General features: G+C 45.5%; 2 protein-coding genes across 2 annotated transcripts in view; both read right to left on the reverse strand.

Annotated features, from left to right (window-relative positions):
* Nucleotides 1–24,735, reverse strand: part of LOC311100351 (putative nuclease HARBI1) — a 1,214,110-nt gene that overhangs the window by 240,514 nt on the left and 948,861 nt on the right. The gene's annotated exons all lie outside the window — the stretch shown is intronic.
* On the reverse strand, nt 6,885–24,548 carry LOC311100349 (beta-1,3-N-acetylglucosaminyltransferase radical fringe-like). The gene is made up of 9 exons (XM_084141242.1): nt 23,591–24,548; nt 21,927–22,573; nt 12,374–12,422; nt 12,056–12,158; nt 9,653–9,806; nt 9,396–9,481; nt 9,066–9,231; nt 8,818–8,903; nt 6,885–8,559 (listed from the first exon to the last, which is right to left on the reverse strand). Exons 2-9 carry the CDS (start codon nt 22,479–22,481, stop codon nt 8,493–8,495), a joined length of 1,266 nt encoding a protein of 421 aa, XP_083997368.1. The 5' UTR covers nt 22,482–22,573; nt 23,591–24,548; the 3' UTR covers nt 6,885–8,492.

Raw genomic sequence — 24,735 nt, forward strand, 5'->3', positions numbered from 1 at the left:
ACCAATTATCCCAGAGTTATCTTTCTTCTCTGCTGGAAATGGGGTTGGATTGATGGCAGCCCATGATCGGGTAAAGGGGTGAGTGAGGTAATCAGGCATAAATCTAATGCGAGCTGGGTTATTATGTTCCAATGAAGCAAACATTTCATAGGCCTCCATGCATTAGCTCAGCGTTTCCCAACTCCAGTCCTCGAGTACCCCAAACAGCACACATTTTTGTTGTAGCCCTCAACAAACACACCTGATTTAACTAATCGAAGGCTTGATGATTAGTTGACGAGTTGAATCAGGTATGCTTGTCCAGGGCTAAAATTTGAATGTGTACTGTTGTGGCTACTCGAGCACTGGAGTTGGGAAACACGGCATTAGCTCACTGACAAACGTCATGGGCCAAGCACGTTGTCCCAAAGGGTGGGAGAATCAAGCTGATTATGTTAACTCAAACAGTTAAAACTCATCTGCCCCTTATTTACTGTAATAACAATAGTAAATGTGCCAACATCAAATCACATTATATTGGTCACATACACATATTTTGCAGATGTTATCGCAGGTGAAGCTAAATGCTTATGTTTCTAGCTCCAACAGTGCAGTAATACCGAACTATACAAAACAATACACACAAATCCCTAAAAATAAAGAAATAACGAAATATCAGAACAAGCTTAGTCAGAGTCCGGAATATAAATATATATGTATATGATGGTGTGTGTAGACAGTATATGAATAGAAAGGTGTGTACAGCAGTAGTTATATAGGATGAGCCTTGACTAGAATACAATTACGTAATAAGGCCCGAGGGGGTGTGGTTTATGCCAATATACCATGGCTAAGGGCTGTTCTTATGCACGCATAAGAACAGCCCTTAGCCGTGGTATATTGGTCATATACCACAAACCCCAGAGGTGCCTTATTGCTATTATAAACTGGTTACCAACGTAATTAGAACAGTACAAATAATTTTTTTTGCAATCGGCATTAGGACTCGACTCACCGAGTGTATAATACAGTATACAGTGCATTCGGAAAGTATTCAGACCCCTTGGCTTTTTACACATTTTTTGATGTTACAGCCTTATTCTAAAATGGATTAAATTGTTTTTTCCCTAATCAATCTACACACAATACCCCATAATGACAAAGCAAAAACAGGTTTTTAGACATTTTTGAAAATTTATTAAAAATAACAAATGGAAATATGAAATTTACATAAATATTCAGACCATTTACTCTGTACTTTGTTGAAACACCTTTGGCAGAGATTACAGCCTCAAGTCTTCTTGGGTATGATGCTACAAGCTTGGCACATCTGTATTTGGGGAGTTTCTCCCATTCTTCTCTGCAGATCCTCTCAAGCTCTGTCAGGTTGGATGAGGAGCGTCACTACAAAGCTATTTTAGATTGGGTTCAAGTCCGGGCTCTGGCTGGGCCACTCAAGGACATTCAGAGACTTGTCCCGAAGCCACTCCTGCGTTGTCTTGGCTGTGTGCTTAGGGTCATTGTCCTGTTGGAAGGTGAACCTTCACCCCATTCTGAGGTCCTGAGCACTCTGGAGCAGGTTTTCATCAAGGATCTCTCTGTACTTTGCTCCAATCATCTTTCCCTCGATCCTGACTAGTCTCCCAGTCCCTGCCGCTGAAAAACATCCCCACAGCATGATGCTGCCACCACCATGCTTCACCGTAGGGATGGTGCCAGGTTTCCTCCAGACGTGACGCTTGGCAAAGTTCTATCAACACATTAATATTATGATATTATGCCATTTAGCAGACGCTTTTATCCAAAGCGACTTACAGTCATGTGTGCATACATTTTTACGTATGGGTGGTCCCGGGGATCGAACCGACTTGACTGTAGTACTCGCTTAGGAAAAACACGAGACCACTGCTACTCGCCTTTTCAAGATGCCTACAAGGCCCTCCCCCGCCCTCCCTTCGGCAAATCAAATCACGACTCCATTTTGCTCCTCCCTTCCTATAGGCAGAAACTCAAACAGGAAGTACCCGTGTTAAGGTCTATTCAACACTGGTCTCACCAATCGGAATCCATGCTTGAAAATTGTTTTGATCACGCGGACTGGGATATGTTCCGGGTAGCCTCTGAGAATAACATTGACGTTTACACCGACACGGTGACTGAGTTCATCAGGAAGTGTATAGGGGATGTTGTTCCCATGTTGACTATTAAAACCTACCCAAACCAGAAACCGTGGATAGATGGCAGCATTCGCACAAAACTGAAAGCGCAAACCACCGTATTTAACCATGGCAAGGTGACTGGGAATATGTTTGAATACAAACAGTGTAGCTATTCCCTCTGTAAGGCAATCAAACAGGCAAAACGTCAGTACAGAGACAAAGTGGAGTCGCAATTCAATGGCAGACAATCACGGATTACAAAGGGAAAACCAGCCACGTTGCGGACACAGATGTCTTGCTCCCAGATAAGCTAAACACCTTCGCCCGCTTTGAGGATAACACAGTGCCACCGACGCGGCCCACTCCCAAGGACTGTGGGCTCTCGTTCTCCGTGGCCGAAATGAGTAAGACATTGAAGCGTGTTAACCCTCACAATAGCTGCCGGCAACAGCGCCTCTTCAACCTCATGAGGCTGAACCCTGCACCTTAGAGGCTGCTGCCCTATATACATAGACATGGAGTCACTACGCCACTTTAATAATGAAACACTAGTCACTTTAATAATGTTTACACACTGCTTTACTCATCTCATATGTATATACTGTATTCTATTCTACTGTATTTTAGTCAATGCCACTCCGACATTGCTCGTCCTAATATTTATATATTTCTTAATTCCATTCTTTTACTTTTAGATTTGTGTATTGTTGTGAATTGTTAGATACTACTGCACTGAAAGGAGCTAGGAACACAAGCATTTCGCTACACCCACAATAACATCTGAAATATATGTGTATGTGACCTATAAAATCTGATTTGATTTGATATTCAGGCCAAATAGTTCAATCTTGGTTTCATCAGACCAGATAATCTTGTTTTTCATGGTCTGAGAGTCTTTAGGTGCCTTTTGGCAAACTCCAAGCGCGCTGTCACTCGCCTTTTACTGAGGAGTGGCTTCCCTCTGACCACTCTACCGTAAAATACTGATTGGTGGAGTGCTGCAGAGATGGTTGTCCTTCTGGAAGGTTCTCCCATCTCCACAGAGGAACTCTGAAGCTCTGTCAGAGTGAACATCGGGTTCTTGGTTACCTCCCTGACCAAGGCCCTTCTCCCCCGATTGCTCAGTTTGTCCGGGCGGCCAGCTCTAGGAAGAGTCTTGGTGGTTCCAAACTTCTTCCATTTAAGAATGATGGAGGTCACTGTGTTCTTGGGGACCTTCAATGCTGCAGAAATGTTGGTACCCTTCCCCAGATCTGTGCCTCTTCACAATCCTGTCTCGGAGCACTACGGACAATTCCTTCGACCTCATGGCTTGGTTTTTGCTCTAACATGCACTGTCAACTGTGGGACCCTATATAGACAGGTGTGTGCCTTTCCAAATCATGTCCAATCAATTACATTTACCACTGGTGGACTCCAATCAAGTTATAGAAACATCTCAAGGATGATCAATGGAAACAGGATGCACCTGAGCAAAATTTTGAGTCTCATAGCAAAGGGTCTTAATTCTTATGTAAATAAGGTATTTCTGTTTTTTTATTTTTATCTGCCTGTGATACCGGGTGCTGTAGATGTCCTGGACGGCAGGCAATGTGCCCCCGGTGATGCGTTGCGGACAGTGCAATTGCCGTACCAGGCCGTGATACAGCCCTACAGGATGCTCTCAATGGTTCATTTATAGAAGTTTGTGAGGGTCTTAGGGGCCAAGCAGAATTTCTTCATCCTCCTGAGGTTGAGGAGGCGCTGTTGTGCCTTCTTCACCATACTGTGGATGGATCATTTCAGGTTGTCATGGTGTGCACGCCGAGGAACTTGAAGCTTTTCACCCTCTCCACTGCGGCCCGTCGAGTTGGATGGGGCGTGCTCGCTCTGCTGTCTCCGGAAGTTCATGATCAGGTCCTTCGTTTTGTTGACGTTGAGGGAGAGGTTATTTTCCTGAATCCACTCCGCCAGGGCCCTCACCTCCTCCCTGTAGGCTGTCTCGTCATTGTGGGTAATCAGGCCTACCACTGTTGTGTTGTCTGCAAACTTGATGATTGAGTTGGATAGGTGCGTGGCCATTCAGTCATGGGTGAACAGGGAGTACAGGAGGGGGCTGAGCATGCACCCTTGTGGGGACCCAACGTTGAGGATCAGTGTAGCGGAGGTGTTGTTGCCTACCTTCACCACCTGGGGTCAGCCCGTCAGGAAGTCCAGGACCCAGTTGCACAGGGCGGGGTTCAGACCCAGGGCCCCGAGCTTAGAGGGCACTATGGTGTTGAAGGCTGAGCTGTAGTCGGTGACCAGCATTCTTACATAGGCATTCCTCTTGTCCAGATGGGATAGGGGCAGTGCGATGGCAATTGTGTCATCTGTGGATCTGTGCAGTATGCAAATTGTTGTTGGTCTAGGGCAGGGCTGCCCAACCCTCTTCCTTGAGATCTACTGTCCTGTAGGTTTTCAGTCCAACCCTAATTTAGCATATCTGATTCAGCTAGTTAAGGTCTTGTTGAGCAGCTAATAAGTAGAATCAGGTGTGTTAAATTAGGGTTGGACTGAAAACCCACAGGACGGTAGATCTCCAGGAAGAGGGTTGGGCAGCCCTGGTCTAGGGTGTCAGGTAAGGTGGAGGAGATTTTCTTGAAATTGTATATGCAGGACTCCCTCGTAAAATAGACACTGGTCTCATTGGTGTCTCTCTGATTAAATAAAGGTAAATAAAATATATAACCTTAACTAGCCTTTCAAAGCACTGCATGATGACAAGTGAGTACTACGGGGTGATAGTCATTTAGTTCAGTTACCTTTGCTTTCTTGGGTACAGGAACAATGGTGGACATCTTGAAACAAGTGGGGACGACTGGGATAGGGAGAGATAGAATATGTCCGTAAACACTCCAGCCAGCTGGTCTGCACATGCTCTGAGGCTGCAGCTTGGGATGCCATCTGGGCTGGCAGCCTTGTGAAGGTTAACACGCTTAAATGTCTTACTCACGTCGGCCACGAAGAAAGAGATCTCACAGTCTTTGTGAGCGGCGATGGCCCGCGTCAGTAGCACTGTTTTCCTCGAAGCGGGCGAAGAAGGTGTTTAGCTTGTCCAGGAGCAAGGCGTCGGTGTCCGCGATGTGGCTGGCTTTCCCTTTACAAACCTTGATTGTCTGAAGTCCCTTCCACATACGTCTGAGCCGTTGAATTGCGACTCCACTTTGTCCCTGTACTGTAATTTTGCCTGTTTGATTGCCTTACGGAAGGCATAGCTCATCTGTTTGTACACGTCAGAGGCGGTTGGTGGGAGGAGCTATAGGAGGACGGGCTCATTGTAATGGCTGGAATGAATTAAATTGAGCGGAGTCAAATATGTGTTTTTTATATGTTTGATAATGTTCCAATTATTCCATTCCAGCCATTACAATGAGCCCATCCTCCCACCAGCCTCCTCTGGTACACATCCATGTTCCCAGTCACCTTACCGTGGTTAAATGAGGTGGTTCGCACTTTCAGTTTTGCGCAAATGCTGCCATCTATCCATGGTTTTTGGTTTGGATAAGTTCTAATCGTCACAGTGGGAACAACATCCTCTATGCACTTCCTGTCACGAGTCAGTGTATACGTCAATACCATTCTCAGATTCCGATTTGTCAGACCAACGTTGAACAGTCCTTACCACGGGTACTTTGTGTTTAAGTTTCTGCCTAAAGGAGGGGAGAAGCAAAATGGAGGCGTGATCTGATTTGCCAAAGGAGGGGCGGGGGAGGGCCTTGTAGCTGTCCTGGAAAGGGACGTAGCAATGGTCAAGAGTGCTCGATGAGCGAGTAGCACAGGAAATGTGTTGATAAAACTTTGGTAGTGTTTTCCTCAAATTTCCTTTATTAAAGCCCCCAGCTACAATAAATGCGGCCTCAGGATATGCGCTTTCCGGTTTACACAAAGTCTAGGGTAGTTCCTTGAGAGCCGTCGCGGTGTCGGCTTGGGGGGGGGGGGGGGGGGGGGGGGGGGGTATACACGGCCATGACGATGACCGAAGATAATTATTTGATGGTGAGGTATTCTAGATCGGGAGAACAAAAGGACTTGAGGTCCTGTATGTTACCACAATCTCACCATGAGTAGTTAATCATGAAACATCCACCTCCACCTTTCCTTTTCTAGGAGTTTTTTTCCCCTGTCCACGCGATGGATGGAGAACCCTGCTGGCTGAATGGATGGGGACAGTATATCCGGAGAGAGCCATGATTCCATGAAACAGAGTATGTTACAGTCCCTGATGTCTCTCTGGATGGAGATCCTCGCCATGAGCTCATCTACTTTACTGTCAAGGGATTGAACGTTAGTGAGTAATATACTCAGAAGCGGTGGATGGTATGACTAAAAGCCCACTTCTTATTCCTCTTCTCTGGCGACGGCGTCTTAAAGCAGCCCCTGGAGTGAATGGAATTGCCTCTGGAAATTCAAACAAATGAATCAATTAAGGGAAGTTGAGTTTCTGGTCGAAATGCTGGTGAGTGACCGCCGATCTAATATCCAAAAGTTATTTCCAGTTGTAGGTCATATTGCAAGAAACGTTCTGAGCAAATAATAACACACAAAATAATACTGCAAAGTTGTCTAGAAGCTAGAAACAGGGCGACAGTGTCTTTCGGCACCATCAACATTGTTCCACTGTTCTATTGTACATCACTGTGTTGGTAATTGTCTCTTAATATTTATAATGATTAAAATATATATATATATATATAGAATCTGCAAAGCAAAGGGCAGAGAGGAGTGTTGTGTTGTTTGGTAATGCTGCAAAACATGCTTTATTCAACAGAAAACAAAATAATACATCAATGGTAAAACAGAGGACAGTTGAAGACAAGAGGAAAAATCACATCCTGACTAGAGTCTTAATCAGACCTCTCTCTCTCTCTCTCTCTCAGCAACTGACCTGCAGTGGGGAAAGACAGACAGATTCTGTATTTGGATTGTAGTGTTTTTGTGCAAAAAGGAGAATGTGAGACATCAGAAAAAGACACAAAGTACTTCCAGCTCAAGCTCACACATTATAACACGTCAACAACTCTGTAACTTTTAATAACACCAAAATATTATACACAGGAATTGAGATGAGTGCAAAATGTGTAGTCTTTTTGACAGAGAAAAAACATGTATTGGGGGAAACGCAAAAAAAAGGGTTCTAATGAATGATCTTTAAGATAGTGTGTCACCTTCAGAGGAGTCTGTTTTGGTTACTGCAGGGCTGTGTGTATATGTGTGGTGCACACTCATGTTTATTCCTACTATCACACATATGATCACTTTCATTTCTTCAATTCATTTTTCATTATGTGCTCTTAAGCATTTCCAAAGTCTAGTTGATTGAAACATAAGGCACTGGCATAATCTTTGGCTATAAGATGTTAAAAGCATTCTGATTGAGTGGTTAAACCATTAGGTTGCACACAAACCTGCACACATGTACACACACCAGTTTAAAACCTCTTCTGGTAAGAAATTAACTTCAGGACATGAGGGGCACAACAAGGGTTGTCTCTGAAGTGAAACCAACGTGTAGCTAACAGTATAGCTTCCTCCACTGTCACGGTCCCCATACCGGGCTTCAACTAGTGATCCTCTGCTCGCAAACACACCTGACCGCCCTCCTTGACAATGTACCAACCGATTGAGCTATACAAAAGGATCCAATTGGATAGCTCCATCTGCGACATTTCAAGCTAGTTGTGGAGTGAGCTTACGGTACGTTCTTAACTCCGTTACACAAGCACAAACGGCTCTCACTCATTACTTAAACTTTCTCTCTCTTCCTGTAACACTAATATCTGATATTCATCTCTGACTACTTTTGGTCATGAGCCCTTGTATAAAAAACATCAGTCCAGTAAATCTTTGGACCTAAAAGCAAATAAATTAACATTTCACCCTGTTCAGCATCTTAAGGTACCTTTTCAACAGTAATTTAAGTACCTTAACACTCCTTCAAAAAACCCTGGACTACAATAGTAAAAGAGATTGGGATTTAAAGCAAGGAGTGGTGATACACATCGCCACGGCAACAGCCAGCGATGACAACTTCCTGCAATGAGTCGAGTGGAGGGTACAGTAGTGATAAGAAAGAGTAGTGGGGCATTTCTTCATCTTCCCACCATGACCAAAGTGATCCTCACTCCAGTTACCTCGTCTTGTCTCCTCTCAAAGACCCACAGACATCTAACCATTTTATCTGAGTGAAGTGGTTCTGTAGGGTTAGCCAGGGTGCCAGTCTGGTTTTGCTTTGGCCAAATTGTCATTTTGCCATGGCAATGATATAGCTAGCATACACAGGGACACCAGACAACCAGGCTGGTAGGAAGTATTGTTGATATACTTTAGTGGCCATCAATGGTGACCCTTACTAGGACACCAGTCGGTCTCTGGGTAGAGGAGGCAGTGGACAGTCTTAAACCTGGAGAGAGAGACAGAAAGAGAGGGGAGGAAGAGAGAGGGGGCAGATGGATGAAGAGAGAGGGCGAGATGAGCGATGGCAAGACAGAGGAAATAGTTGGTGGAGAGAGAGGTGATAACCATTTACATGTAATTCACAATTCAGCTAGAGCAAACTTTACACTGAGGCAGAGGTTTAGTAAACCAGTGTCATGTAATTGTCTTGTACATGACAATGTTGGGTGGATGTTGGATGGATGTTGGGTTAATGTCTGCTTACCGTGAGGGGTCCTCCACCAGAGAAAAGGCTCCTCCAATGCTGACCACATTCCTCCTGTTCTCAAAACCACCGTAGCTCAGAGTGACCTAGACACACACACGCAAAACAATTGGTAGCTGTTGTATACATCACAGACAAAAAACAAAGTAGGGTTTGTCTCTTTCTTTCCATCTCCCTCTCTTTCACCCACACACTTGTGTGTAGACAATCTCTCTCTCACAAAGACAGATACAGCCCCCCACCCTTACCTGCTCCAGCACGGTGTCTGTGGGCAGCCTCTGCAGGTTCTCCAGGTGGGAGTGGAAGAGGTGTGTGTGGGTCAGCATCACCTCCAGCAGCGCCTCAATTATGTAACCGATGGTGCAGTCGTCAGGGAGACGGATCTTCTCCGCTGTGCTGATGAAGTTCCCCAGACTAGAGAGAGAGAGAGAGAGAGAGAGAGAGAGAGAGAGAGAGAGAGAGAGAGAGAGAGAGAGAGAGAGCGAGAGAGAGAGAGAGACTCAAAACAGTTTTGCTTAATAGCTACAATAATATGTGCATCTGAAGAACATTGAGAGTGTTGAACTGTTCAAACTCACCTAGCCCATGGACTCATCTTGAGGGCCAGACCACGACTGATACAGAACCCTGCTCCTCCTGTAGCAAACCAGAACTTCACTGACACCTGGGAGAAGAAAACAAGGGTCAGAGGTAAGGAGTAAGAGACAGAAAGGGAGAGAGATAAAGAGAGAGACAGGAAGGGAGGCATAGACACAACGCCCGAGATGGAAGGGATGGAGCGAGAGGGAAGGATGGCATGGAGAAAGAGACAGACAAACTGACAGGGTATACTCACAGATCCGTCACTCTTGACCCTCTCTGCAGCCTCTATGGGGTGGTCGAGGCTGGGCCGGCCCAGGTAAACATCATGGGTGTGGTGGTAGGAGGACAGCAGCTTCAGCAGACTGGGTACAATCACATAGTTATCATCATCCATATGGCAGAACCACCTGGGAGGAGGAGGAGAGAGAATAGAAAGGGAGGGAGGGGGGAGAGAGAGAGATGCAAGTTATTACAGAAAAACAGTTATTGTAAATACATTTTATTAAGCGTTACTGACATGTTAAGGTGTTGTTATCATCACATTATCAAGCCAATGATGGCGTTCTTTGGAATGTTTTCAAATAGGCCAGTGTGTTCCTACAATCTGTGCTTGCCAGAGCTACTGTAAGTGAAGACATACAGTCCTATCCATCTGTTGACCTCCTTAACTAAACACACAGAGAATCTAAGACAAACTCAGCAAAAAAAGTATTTCAAAGATAATTAGTAAAAATCCAAACAACTTCACAGATCTTCATTGTAAAGGGTTTAAACACTGTTTCCCATGCTTGTTCAATGAACCATAAACAATTAATGAACATGCACCTGTGGAACGGTCATTAAGAAACTAACAGCTTACAGATGGTAGGCAATTAAGGTCACAGTTATGAAAACGTAGGACACTAAAGAGGCCTTTCTACTGACTTTGAAAAACACCAAAAGAAAGATACCCAGGGTCCCTGCTCATCTGCGTGAACGTGCCTTAGGCATGCTGCAAGGAGGCATGGGGACTGCATATGTGGCCAGGGCAATAAATTGCAACGTCTGTACTGTGAGACGCCTAAGACGGCGCTACAGGGAGACAGGACAGACAGCTGATCGTCCTCGCAGTGGTAGACCACGTGTAACAACACCTGCACAGGATCGGTACATCCGAACATAATACATTTAACATTAACATTTAAGTCATTTAGCAGACGCTCTTATCCAGAGCGACTTACAGGAGCAATTAGGGTTAAGTGCCTTGCTCAAGGGCACATCGACAGATTTTTCACCTAGTCGGCTCGGGGATTAGAACCAGCGACCTTTCGGTTACTGGCACAACGCTCTTACCCACTAAGCTACCTGCCTGCAGGACAGGTACAGGGTGGCAACAACAACTGCCCGAGTTACACCAGGAACGCACAATCCCTCCATCAGTGCTCAGACTGTACGCAATAGGCTGAGAGAGGCTGGACTGAGGGCTTGTAGGCCTGTTGTAAGGCAGGTCCTCACCAGACATCACCGGCAACAACGTCGCCTATGGGCACAAACCCACCGTCGCTGGACCAGACAGGACTGGAAAAAAGTGCTCTTCACTGACGAGTCACGGTTTTGTCTCACCAGGGGTGATGGTCGGATTCGCGTTTATCGTCAAAGGAATAAGCGTTACACCGAGGCCTGTACTCTGGAGCGGGATCGATTTGGAGGTGGAGGGTCCGTCATGGTCTGGGGCGGTGTGTCACAGCATCATCGGACTGAGCTTGTTGTCATTGCAGGCAATCTCAACGCTGTGCGTTACAGGGAAGACATCCTCCTCCCTCATGTGGTACCCTTCCTGCAGGCTCATCCTGACATGACCCTCCAGCATGACAATGCCACCAGCCATATTGCTCGTTCTGTGCGTGATTTCCTGCAAGACAGGAATGTCAGTGTTCTGCCATGGCCAGGGAAGAGCCCCGATCTCAATCCCATTGAGCACGTCTGGAGCCTGTTGGATTGGAGGGTGAGGGCTAGGGCCATTCCCCCCAGAAATGTCAGGGAACCTGCAGGTGCCTTGGTGGAAGAGTGGGGTAACATCTCACAGCAAGAACTGGCAAATATGGTGCAGTCCATGAGGAGGAGATGCACTGCAGTACTTAATGCAGCTGGTGGCCACACCAGATACTGACTGTTACTTTTGATTTTGACCCCCCCTTTGTTCAGGGACACATTATTCAATTTATGTTAGTCACATGTCTGTGGAACTTGTTCAGTTTATGTCTCAGTTGTTGAATCTTGTTATGTTCATACAAATATTTACACATGTTAAGTTTGCTGAAAATAAACGCAGTTGACAGTGAGAGGACGTTTCTTTTTTTGCTGAGTTTATGTGTGAGATGTATTCTCAAAATAGGCCTTTCCTCTTCTCAGCAGTAAAGAAAGAGCAATATTTCTTTAAACAAAACAGGCAGTCTCCTGAAACTGAGAGGCTCAGTAGTCTTGACAAAGGCAGCATCTTAACCACCAAGCAAGAGGGACTACTTCAGGTCTCTCTGATCAGGGCAGGAGAACAAACTAACTTATTCTGAATTGGCTTCTTATTGGCCAAATAATAAAGAACTTAATCTATAGTTATGTTCTTAGCATGCAATTGTGATGGTGAATAGCAGGAAGTAAGGTGTGACTGAAGACTCACTTCCTCTGCGACTCGATGAACTTGTCGTATTCCACAGACATTTTACAGCACAGGGCCTGCCGTGTGTGTGCTGCTGAACAGTTGGTGTTGACGACGTTAGCCCCTGAGAGAAAGGAGAAGGGATGTTGAGTCTACTTATCTTACTACTGAGACAGTTATGACAGTATCAAATACGCATATGCCTGATAACATATAAGTCTTTCTAAGAACTCCATTCACATTTGACAAAATCGTTACATTTAAAAAAGGTACAGTGACGCAATAATTGCCCTCCTATTTGTACTCCCATTATCCACCTCTGGAAGAGTATTGTCTTACCTGCTCTCCTCCTCAGCTCCTTATCCTCCCCATCAGTGAATATAAAGGTCTTGAGGAGACAAACACAGAGAGAGATGTTGTTAACACTAAGTTTGTTTCCACGCATATACCCCCCCCAAACACACACGAAAGAGAGAGCAAAAGAGAGAGAATGAGAGAACAAAAGAGAGAGCAAAAGAGAGAGGAGAGGGGGAGAGGGAAGAGAGATTAAAAATGTGGCTTGCACAACCAGGCAGAGAGCAAAAGAGAGAGGAGAGGGAAGAGAGATTAAAAATGTGGCTTGCACAAGCAGGCCTCCATGTCCTAGACCTATACTGCTGATTCATGGAGTGAAGTAGTTGGGTAAAACAATAACCAGACTATGCTAACTCAAACAATACTGGGCCCATTCTCCCTGCCACTCAGCCTCCTCCTGCCCTTTACCCTGCTCGTCTCAACCATGGCTCTCTCTCTCTCTCTCTCTCTCTCTCTCTCTCTCTCTCTCTCTCTCTCTCTCTCTCTCTCTCTCTCTCTCTCTCTCTCTCTCTCTCTCTCTCTCTCTCTCTCTCTCTCTCTCTCTCTCTCTCTCTCTCTCTCTCTCTCTCTCTCTCTCTCTCTCTCTCTCTCTCTCTCTCTCTCTCTCTCTCTCTCTCTCTCTCTCTCTCTCTCTCTCGGCATGGGAAACGTATGTTAACATTGCCAAAGCAAGTGAAGTAGATAGTAAACAAAAGTGAAATAAACAATAAATATTAACAGTACACATTACACTCAGAAGTTCCAAAAGAATAAAGACATTTCATGTCATATTATGTATATATACAGTGTTGTAACAATGTGCAAATAGTTAAAGTACAAAAGGGAAAATAAATAAACATAAATATGGGTTGTATTTATAATGGTGTTTGTTCTTCACTGGTTCCTTTTCTTGAGGCAACAGGTCACGAATCTTGCTGCTGTGATGGCACACTGGTTTTTCATCCAGTAGATAAGGGAGTTTATCAAAATTGGGTTTGTTTTCGAATTCTTTTGTGGATCTCTGTAATCTGAGGGAAATATGTGTCTCTAATATGGTCATACATTTGGCAGGAGGTTAAGTGCAGCTCAGTTTCCACCTCATTTTGTGGGCAGTGTGCACATAGCCTATCTTCTCTTGAGAGCCAGGTCTGCTCTCTCTCTCTCTCTCTCTCTCTATTGTCCATTACCCCTCCCTTCCTCCTGTCATTTAATTTCTCCCTCCCTGCTGCCTGCCTGCCTCGTGCCCAGTTGCATGCCCTCTCTTTCTATCCCTCTGTCCCCTTTTCATCTTTCTCCCTTCCCTCGGTCCTCCTCCCTCCTGTCCTTCATCCCCCCTTCTTTTATCCTCAAGTCGTCTCCTCCCTGCCTCGTGCCCGGTGGCATGCCCTCTCTTTCCTGTGTGCCCTGGGAGATGCTGGGCATCCGTGCCAGGACTGGTGGAAAATTACACAGGTCACCACAGGCATGTGACACACACACACACATAATACCCCTGCAGGACGAGCCAGACCATGCCAGGCAAACAAAGACCTTCCCTGATCAAAGAGGGGAGGACCCAGTCACCCTGGCAACCCAGCAGATCCCTGGCCAGCCAGCGGGGCATAAATGGCCTGGACAGCAGTGTGGTTGCCAGGGCCCGGAGGCAGTGTGGTTTCTTTCTTTTTGTGTTTTTCAAAGTTTTAAACAGATTGCTACCATGTTACAACAACCTACCAGCCTGGGGCTATTCTGGCTCACTGTAGATTCATGTACAGTACCAGTCAAAAGTTTGGACACACCTACTCATTCAAGGGTTTTTCTTTATTTGTACTATTTTCTACATTGTAGAATAATAGTGAAGACATCAAAACTATGAAATAACACATATGGAATCATGTAGTAACCAAAGAAGTGTTAAACAAATCAAAATATATTTTAAATTTTTCAAAGTAGCCACCCTTTGCCTTGACAGCTTTGCACACTCTTGGCATTCTCTCAACCAGCTTCATGAGGAATGCTTTTCCAACAGTCTTGAAGGAGTTCCCACATATGCTGAGCACTTGTTGGCTGCTTTTCCTTCACTCTGCGGCCCAATTAATCCCAAACCATCTTAATTGGGTTGAGGTCGGGTGATTGTTGAGGCCAGGTCATCTGATGCAGCACTCCATCACTCTCCTTCTTGGTCAAATAGCCCTTACACAGCCTGGAGGTGTGTTTTGGGTCATTGTCCTGTTGAAAAACAAATGATAGTCCCACTAAGCGTAAACCAGATGGGATGGCGTATCGCTGCAGAATGCTGTGGTAGCCATGCTGGTTAAGTGTGCCTTGAATTCTAAATAAATCAACGACAGTGTCACCAGCAAAGCCCCCCCACACCATCACACCTCCTCCTCCATGCTTCATCGTGGGAACCACACATGCGGAGATCATCTGTTCACCTACTCTGTGTCTCACAAAGACATGACGGTTGGAACCAAAAATCTCAAATTTGGACTCATCAGACCAAAGGACAGATTTCCACCAGTCTAATGTCCATTGCTCGTCCATTGCTCTTGGCCCAAGCAAGTCTCTTCTTCTTATTGGTGTCCTTCTTTTTATTAGTGGTTACTTTGCAGCAATTCGACCATGAAGGCCTGATTCACGCAGTCTCCTCTGAACAAACTTTTACAGATGCACAATTGAGAGCATCCTGTCGGGCTGTATCACCGCCGGTACGGCAACTGCACCGCCCACAACCGCAGGGCTCTCCAGAGGGTGGTGCGGTCTGTCGAACGCATTTCCGGGGGCAAACTACCCGCCCTCCAAGACACATACAGCACCCGATGTCACAGGAAGGCCAAAAAGATCATCAAGGACATCAACCACCTGAGCCACTGCCTGTTCACCCCGCTATCCTCCAGAAGGTGAGGTCAGTACAGGTGCATCAAAGCTGGGACCGAGAGAATGAAAAACAGCTTCTATCTCAAGACCATTAGACTGTTAAATAGCCATCACTAGCACATTAGAGGCTGCTGCTGCCTATTGAAATCACTGGCCACTTTAAGAAATGGAACACTATTCACTTTAATAATGTTTACATATCTTGCACTACTCATCTCATATGTATATACTGCATTCTATTCTATAATGTTCTTCTGTATCTTAGTCCATGCCGCTCTGTCATTGCTTGTCCATATATGTATATATTCTTAAATCCCATTCCTTACTTTTTTGTGTGTATTGGGTATATGTTGTGAAATTGTTAGATATTACTGCACTGTCGGCGCTAGAAGCACAAGCATTTCGCTACACCCTCTATAACATCTGCTAAACACGTGTATGTGACATAGTGTCTGTTACTTGAACTCTGTGAAGCATTTATTTGGGCTGCAATTTCTGAGGCTGGTAACTAATTAACTTATCCTCTGCAGCAGAGGTAACTCTGGGTCTTCCTTTCCTGTGGCGGTCCTCATGAGAGCCAGTTTCATCATAGCGCTTGATGGTTTTTGCGACTACACTTGAAGAAACTTTCAAAGTTCTTGAAATGTTCCAGATTGACTGACCTTCATGTCTTAAAGTAATGATGGACTGTCATTTCTCTTTGCTTATTTGAGCTGTTCTTGACATAATATGGACTTGGTCTTTTACCAAATAGGGCTATCTTCTGTATATCACCCCAACCTTGTCACAACACAACTGATTGGCTCAAATGCATTAAGAAGGAAATAAATTCCACAAATTCACTTTTAACAAGGCACACCTGTTAATTGAAATGCATTCAAGGTGACTACCTCATGAAGCTGTATGAGAGAATGCCAAGAGTGTGCAAAGCTGTCATCAAGGCAAAGGGTGGCTACTTTAAAGAATCTCAAATATAAAATATATTTTGATTTGTTTAACACTTTTTTGGTTACTACATGATTCCAAATGTGTTATTTCATAGTTTTGATGTCTTCACTATTATTCTACGAACCCTGGAATGAGTAGGTGTGTCCAAACTTTTGACTGGTACTGTAGATGGTGTAAATTCTCTGACAGGCTATTGAAACAAACAAATGCACCAACAGGCACGCACGACAAACGTGATAACATCTTGTTTAAACATTTCATGATACCCTGGTTCTACTCTAGTTCATTCAAAGTTGCTACACCGTGCAGTAGAAAGCCTCCAATCCCTTCAATCTACAGCATCTTCCCTCCCTCCCTCAAGTCATTTTCCAACAGCTCTATTATGAACACTGTAGAAGGATTCCTAGAATAGTTTCCACATTTGAAAGACTCAGAGACTAAAGCTGTGACTCAGTGTGGTTCCATTTCTTCTTATTTTTTTCCAGAGAAATCCCCCCACATATACGGAGAGAAGGTTAGCCTCGTGTTCACTGAGCAAGACGGGAGCTAAAGAGAAATGGCTGCTCTGTGCTCTCACTGACTCCCCTCTCATAGGGTTTTAACAGGCCCAAATAAACCCAGCAGGCATCCTTTAAACTCTGCTCCAGGTAGACGTTGCCCGTGGTCACAGATCTAGGATCAGCCCACCATTATTCCTAACCTTAACCATTAGTGAGGAAAACACTAAACTGACCTTAGATCAGTGTCTTGGAAGTCGGAGCAACTTCATACTACTCTATAAACCCCACATGAGCCAGACTGACTGTTGAAAGCCCCATTCTATTTGACCCCAGACACCAATCAGAGGCCTGTCTGTCTGTAGATCCCACTACTCTTTAAACACTCTTGATTTCCAAATAGTAAAACAACTGATGAGCCTGACACATCCATATGATTTATAAATGAGTGGAACTACCCAGCTGCTGCTCTTAACTGATGCTCATTAAATGTTCCTTAGAGTGGCTCAACCTTGTTGACCTACAGACTGTGAGAACTAGGCCCTATACCCATCTGAGCCAATGGTCAGGACAGTAGCGGTGGTCACACTTGGAGAACAGCACTAGCCTTTCAGTAAATAGTTGTGCAGGTGGCCATTAGAAAGTACACACACAATGGGACTGTGGCACAATGCGGTCTTTGAACACAGCTCAATTTGTGTTGACATAAAAATACCCTATCTCCCAGGCAGCTCCAGGTCTGTATCCCAAATTGCACCACATTTCCTATATAGTGCATTACTTTTGACCTGGGCCTGTAGTGCATTATACAGGGAATAGAGTGGGACACCCCTGGAGCTGCCTGGGAGATGGGGTATTTTTATGTCAACACAAATTGAGCTGTGACGTTAGTTCCTGAGCAAATTGGGCCAGTGTGTTTGGTCCTGTTAACGTGCAGCTGAACACTGGAACTCTTTGTGTTGAAGGGCCTCACTGCTAATCTGTTTTATAGGCCTAGAACAGACCAAGGATATTAACCACAGTCACATTTATCTCCGATTCAAAATGGCACCCTATTCCCTATATCCCCCATACTCAACTGGCGGACAGCGTTCCGGACCCAGTCGGGCTTCGACCCCTGGTATCATTTAAACACACATAAGACATGGGAAAATGTGTAGAATTGCAGGAAATTAGCTTTAAAACAGAAAAATAACATCTTTGCCCCATGTAAAATGTGTAGAATTGCAGGAAATTAGCTTTAAAAACGGCAACATGTTCTCTCCGCCAACAAGAGTTGTGTGAACAGTTTGGGGTCACATGGGTTGCGAGGTGGGGGTTTGTTACTACACCGATAAATGACATTGTCCATCCGGACCTTTACCACCTAGGAAATTTGTGTGACCAGACCTTCTCAAATAGTACTTGAGTACCCCTGCCCTATATACTACACATACAGTATAGTACACCAGGGCCCCTAGGGTCCATAATAATGCTATTTGTGACGCACATCTGTCTCTGGTTGGTCCTTAAACTTCAGTGGCTGTGCTAACATCCCTGTTTGCTCAAGCAGTGCAAAGGTGTGCTGGCATAAAACATTAGAATAGTTGTGAAGTGTATTTTATGTGCGTTTCAAGATGCAGTGCGTTTAAAAAGTGTTCGGCCATGTGAAATAAGCATAAGTGTGAAAGTATGTTAATATGTGACGTACGTTGGCTATTGAAAAAGAGTATGAAGTAGCCTATCCCTTCACTCACACTACCTATCCCTTCACTCACACAACCTATCACTTCACTCACACAACCTATCCCTTCACTCACACAACCTATCCCTTCACTCACACAACCTATCCCTTCACTCACACTACCTATCCCTTCACTCACACTACCTATCCCTTCACTCACACAACCTATCCCTTCACTCACACAACCTATCCCTTCACTCACACAACCTATCCCTTCACTCACACAACCTATCCCTTCACTCACAAAACCTATCCCTTCACTCACACAACCTATCCCTTCACTCACAGAGCCTATCCCTTCACTCACAGAGCCTATCCCTTAAATTATACGCTACACACTATTTAACACATGGGGATCTTTCTATAATAGACTAGGTTATGGTTCTACCCTATGACACAGTTCTCCCCAGCTGTGCTCTTTAGCCTGTTGATCTAGAATATATTCTACAGCCTCCCGTTGATTATTGGAGTCAGGTGTGTTAGCTGGGGCTGGGGCAAAAGTGCGACACTAATCAGGACCCCAAGGACTGGAGTTGCCCAGCCCTGTTCTACAGCCTCCCATAGATCCCTGGGTGGGGACTGTTGATCTATATTCTACAGCCTCCCATAGATCCCTGGGTGGGGACTGTTGATCTATATTCTACAGTCTTCCATAGATGCCTGGGTGGGAACTGTTGATCTATATTCTACAGCCTCCCATAGATCCCTGGGTGGGGACTGTTGATCTATATTCTACAGCCTCCCATAGATCCCTGGGTGGGGACTGTTGATCTATATTCTACAGTCTTCCATAGATCCCTGGGTGGGAACTGTTGATCTATATTCTACAGCCTCCCATAGATCCCTGGGTGGGGACTGTTGATCTATATTCTACAGCCTCCCATAGATCCCTGGGTGGGGACTGTTGATCTATATTCTACAGCCTCCCATAGATCCCTGGGTGGGGACTGTTGATCTATATTCTACAGTCTTCCATAGATCCCTGGGTGGGAACTGTTGATCTATATTCTACAGCCTCCCATAGATCCCTGGGTGGGGACTGTTGATCTATATTCTACAGCCTCCCATAGATCCCTGGGTGGGGACTGTTGATCTATATTCTACAGCCTCCCATAGATCCCTGGGTGGGGACTGTTGATCTATATTCTACAGCCTCCCATAGATCCCTGGGTGGGGACTGTTGATCTATATTCTACAGCCTCCCATAGATCCCTGGGTGGGGACTGTTGATCTATATTCTACAGCCTCCCATAGATCCCTGGGTGGGGACTGTTGATCTATATTCTACAGCCTCCCATAGATCCCTGGGTGGGGACTGTTGATCTATATTCTACAGCCTCCCATAGATCCCTGGGTGGGAACTGTTGATCTATATTCTACAGCCTCCCATAGATCCCTGGGTGGGGACTGTTGATCTATATTCTACAGCCTTCCATAGAGGCCCCTGTGTTTGGAGAGGGATTACACCAGAGGATTCTCCCCCCTTTCCCCTCCCTCCCTCTGACTTATCCCCTAAACACTTTCTCATTCCTCCTGTAGTGGTAGACCCTGGGCCCCCAGAAGGAGGAAGTTCCTGAGCAACCAGAGACTACAGGAGAGCAGGAGACGTGTGCAGGAGGAACACACTGCTGTGTTTGCTCTCTCTCTGGAATCTCTGCCCCCCCACCCACCCCCTTTCTTCCCAGTTCACCCAACCTTGCTCCCACAGATTCCCCCTGCCCTCCAGCCTTCTAAAGGGGGGGGTGGGGGTAGTGGGCAGAAATTCCTGCACAGAGAGAGAGAGCAAGCACAGCAGTGTGTTCCTCCTGCACACGTCTCCTGCTCTCCTCTAGTCTCTGGTTGCTCAGGAACTTCTTCCCTCTGGGGGCCCAGGATCTACCACCACACACACGAGCGCACGCTTCCCCACGCTGCACATACTGAGGTACACACAGGGCATGCAACCAGAAGCTGCCATGCCTTTCCACCCTTCCTGCACACACAAGCCGTCATGTGCTTAACCTTTTCATGTCCCCTGGCCACAATGGGTCCACACACACACACACACACTACGGCCAGCAAGACACTGTGTAGAACATCTGTTCTCTCCTTCTGTACATCTGTTCTCTCCTTAAGCACACTACTACTCTCTACTCCAGCGTCTGTGTCTCACTATGGTCCTGTATATACAGATCACTGAATCCCAACTTGAGATACAGGTAACGCAAACTTAAGCATTAATCATGTATTGATGGGACAATATGTTAGGATTGGGGATTGGGCCCATAGTGGCTGAGGTTATGAGGGGTGGAGAAGACATGGACTTCTCTTCTCAGAGAATCTGTTTCAGTTTTACTTTATGGCTCCACTGAACATCAACAGTTATAATCTCCCATTGCTTTAGTGGAGGATTCTAACCATGCAGGTAAGGGAACAATAACACACCAAACAACCACAAGACCAACAGAGACTGGCGTAAGAGCCAATAAGATGGCTTGGCGTCAATTCAAGATGAGTTACGCATGTGGTTTGTTAAAATCGTTATAGAACCCGATCCAAGGAGTCAATTGATTCCAAATGGCCTTTATGCTCTTGAAGCACTTCTCGTCATTCTGAACCACAGGAGCTGATACTCTTGCCAAGGGGGGAGAAGTTGTTTATTTAATGGTTGAGATGTTTTTCTGAGACGAGTTCCAAGTGCTTGAGCGCTGTGCTGACAGGGAGTGGACTGGGTATCTACACTGTCCCAGATATCCCTACTTTTGTAATAGCAGTAGGAAACCCATATGTGGGCCAGCATGGGGGCATGAATCTGCAGTGTTGGCAAAAAATATATATTTTTGAATTAGATAGGTGCAGTGAAATGTGTTGTTTTAAAGGGTCAGCCATAGTAGGGATAGGCTGTGTGATTGAAGGGATAGGCTGTGCCTTGCTCAAGGGCACGTCGACAGATTTTTCACCTTGTCGGCTGGGGTATTCGAACCAGCGACCTGTCGGTTACTGGCCCAACGCTCTAACCGCTAGGCTACCTGCCACCCTATGGCTAAAACCAGCCCTATGAGCACATGAAGACATTGGAAAGATGTTGAAAACACATATTTTCAAAATCGTGTGTTCACTGGGATAGAATCTTAGACCATAATTCGCCATAGCAGCACATTTCCTTCACATCCATGTTCTATATGATAATCAAAACCTTGTTGAAGGAGTACAGTAAAGTCTTCAGAGAAATGGACCTGCAGTGTAGTTCAGTGACATGCAGCCCATGGTGCTAGAAATGATGTTCACTCTTTACTGTTACTACAGCTGCTTGGAGAACAGAGAGAGGGGAAGCTGTCCTTGTGTACTTTAGAAACATGCCCTGTCTGGAGGACTTGGTAACAGTACAAGACAAAGGAGATGATCTACCCTGTAGACAAAACATAACCTTGGGGGGTTAACAAATACCCTCATCCAGAGCCATTGGCTGCATCTTAACCACTGCCAAGTTCGGTCTTCAGTGTGTGTGTGTGTGTGTGTGTGTGTGTGTGTATGCGTTTGTGTTCCTCCCTACCTGTTCTTTGGCTTTGGACACCCAGGTCTGGAACAGCAGATCCAGTCTGGACTTGTGGTACTTCTTGGTGGTCTTCACCGCTATGAAAATGTCTTTCAGCTCCAGAGGGGTCCTGGACCGAGACCCTCCAGCCCCCGCCACACCCCCAGCTCTATGGAGGAAGTCCTCCTTTGGCCCTGTCTGAGAGTCTGTATGCTTCCCAGTGCCCTGGGTGTCACCTCGACCAGCTGTATACACCCAGTCCCCATCCCCAGTCCTCTTGGTCTCTCTGGTTGTGCCCTGCCCCATAGAGCCACCATCAATCGCATTACGCCCCACTGTCACTGTCACTTTCCCCACATCTGCCTGGAGAGGGACCACCAGACCTCCAGGGCGCTGGGAGGGTTTGCCGGCGCCTGTGCCCGCCCGGGCAGGCTTGGTGTGGGCCCGGGGCTGGGGCAGGTCCCCCTGATGCTGTGAGGGCTGGAGGGCGGGGATGAGGAGCAGGAGGAGGGCACAGAGGGCCAGGGAGAACAGGAAGCATAGCTTGCTGACACCCATCGAGGAGACATGCATCCTGATTGGCCGCTGGAGGGGCCTGTCAGCCGCCGGCACCAGCTTTGCTTCCCGCTCCACTGCGTCCCATCTTTATGACATCACACATGAACCTGAAAAGACATCGACACGCATGACTTCCTCATCATCACCACCACCCCCATAATAAGATGACAGTGACAAACTTGAGAACATACTCTAGCTGAGTATATGGATACTGGCTCCTGCACTGGGTTTACTCTAGCCTGGGTGCTAGACAGACCAGTCTGTTTCTGCATAAAAGGGCCACGATTTCACTGTACAACTCTATACACATTCTGATTGAGTCCCTCTCAAATGGCAGACGCTATTTCTTCTCAGTCTGACCACTAACTTTTCCTGAATTGGCAAAGACAATCTCCTCTTGGCACATCGTCACTCATGCACTGCCATTTGCCAGTCAGTTAATACAGGTCACATTTAATTGCCAGACTTACCTTCAGTGTGTGAGCAATTTCCTGTTTGCTGCTATTTTCAGAGGCAATGATACCTCAACCAGTAACAGATGTCAGTTGTAGGAAGCAGAGGGATGTAATCAAACCCTTTTTTCTTTACTAAAATTAGCCTCCTTAGTAAAATATGAGCTCTCAGCACATAGATATGTGGATATAGCATGAAGGAGAGTATGGTTTATGAAGGAGTTATACATCATTTACAGGGGGAAATAAATAAATAAAACGAATGCATAAAATTAAATATTTTTGTGCCTGGTTAGGGATTATGCAAATGTAAAAATCTGGCAGATGCAAATCTACCAGATTGGGTCACTGCCAATAGAAACAGGTCTGACTGCTGTGGGCTCGGTCATTCAACTGTAGAGTTCACGACAAATTTATGAAAACAACAACAACGCGATTAACCAATATTATTCGGTCTTAAAAAGGTAACTTTAAAGTTTAAAGGGTTGTTTAGGAGTTGTTTCTTGTGCATGTCGTGCACATGGGGGTCTATAGGCTGTCCTACGGTAAACAAAGGAGAGGCGAGAGTGTGGTCTAGTCAATTATTTTTTATTACATTCTATGAAAAACCCTGATTATGCCGAATTACTTAAAACACTTATTCTGTGATGACGAAAATAGCCTAATACTTACATGGAAACAAAATAAATCACGTTTTTTCTCCGATGTGCCTCCTCCCAACTGCAACAAAAACACCAGGGAACTGTTCACCAAAAATGAATTAAGTGAACAGAATCTGTTCAAAGAAAATACAATACAATACAGGGTTTCCAGACGCTTTTATCCTCTTCAACGATCTTCTCTTTTTTGTCTCCTCGTCTGGACTATGATTTGATTGGGCTCAAACTTTAACCATCAGCAGCCCGCTTTCTCTGTTAGACCGCGATTAAGTAGCCTAGCTGTGCACTCAGCCAGTCAAGTGCAAGTGACTCAAACAACATAATTTGATTCCATTGCGATTATAAACGACCTCTGTTTCTCGGATTCCTCTCAAATCACATACTGCGTGATTCTCTCTCCAAAAGCAAATCCTCTGAAACTGAGCGCCCTCTGGCTGATGCTGACCTGGCCTTGCAAGTTAAATGTCCCTGTAGCGTAGTAGGCTACAGCTGTTGGGGTCGCCAATGTGTTGCTATTTTCGCTCTAGATGTCGTAGGCTCTCGTAGTCTATTTTGTGCTGACAATGAAAAAGTTGTCAGACAAAACAACTCGCGGCAACATCCCTCCAGTAGGCTAAGCCAACTCGTGTGACAAAGTTAAAAACACTTATTCATCTCAAGGGGGACCTCAAATAAATTGTTATCATTTACAATTTGAGTAATTCATTTTTACTTTCTGAACTAGTTGTATCTTAATACAAATTACCATCAGTTTGCAACAGTTTTTTGTTGTTGTTGATCGAAAATATGCCGCGTTCAAAACAACTGGGAACTCGGAAATCTCCGACGACTTTAGTGCGTTCAAAGCAACTGGGAACTCGGAAAAAAACAATCTCCCACTGGTAAAAATCGATTTGAACGGTCATTCAACTCGGGTCACTATCTAGAGCTCCGACTTTCCAACCTGAAGATCACCAACGTTCCCAGTTGTTTTGAATGCGGTAATAACACTGCCTCGGACACATCTGGAGCAGCGCTGACGTCATTACGTAAAGAGCCCTATAAACCCATGCCCCGGATGTGATAGCGTGCCGTTGTTTGTTGCTGTAGACACAGATTACCCATCATATTACATTTTAGTCATTTAACAGACGCTCTTATCTAGAGCGATTTACATTA

Source organism: Coregonus lavaretus (assembly GCF_964263955.1).
Source record: "Coregonus lavaretus genome assembly, chromosome: 25".
NCBI lineage: Eukaryota > Metazoa > Chordata > Actinopteri > Salmoniformes > Salmonidae > Coregonus > Coregonus lavaretus.

Coding starts and splice junctions, on each gene's coding strand:
- LOC311100349 (XM_084141242.1), bottom strand. CDS start 22,481: ATGCATGTCTCCTCGATGGGTGTCAGCAAGCTATGCTTCCTGTTCTCC. Junction 12,423..21,926: donor TGTCCAAAGCCAAAGAACAG/GTAGGGAGGAAC, acceptor TGTCTCCTCAAG/ACCTTTATATTCACTGATGG. Junction 12,159..12,373: donor GGAGCTGAGGAGGAGAGCAG/GTAAGACAATAC, acceptor CCTTTCTCTCAG/GGGCTAACGTCGTCAACACC.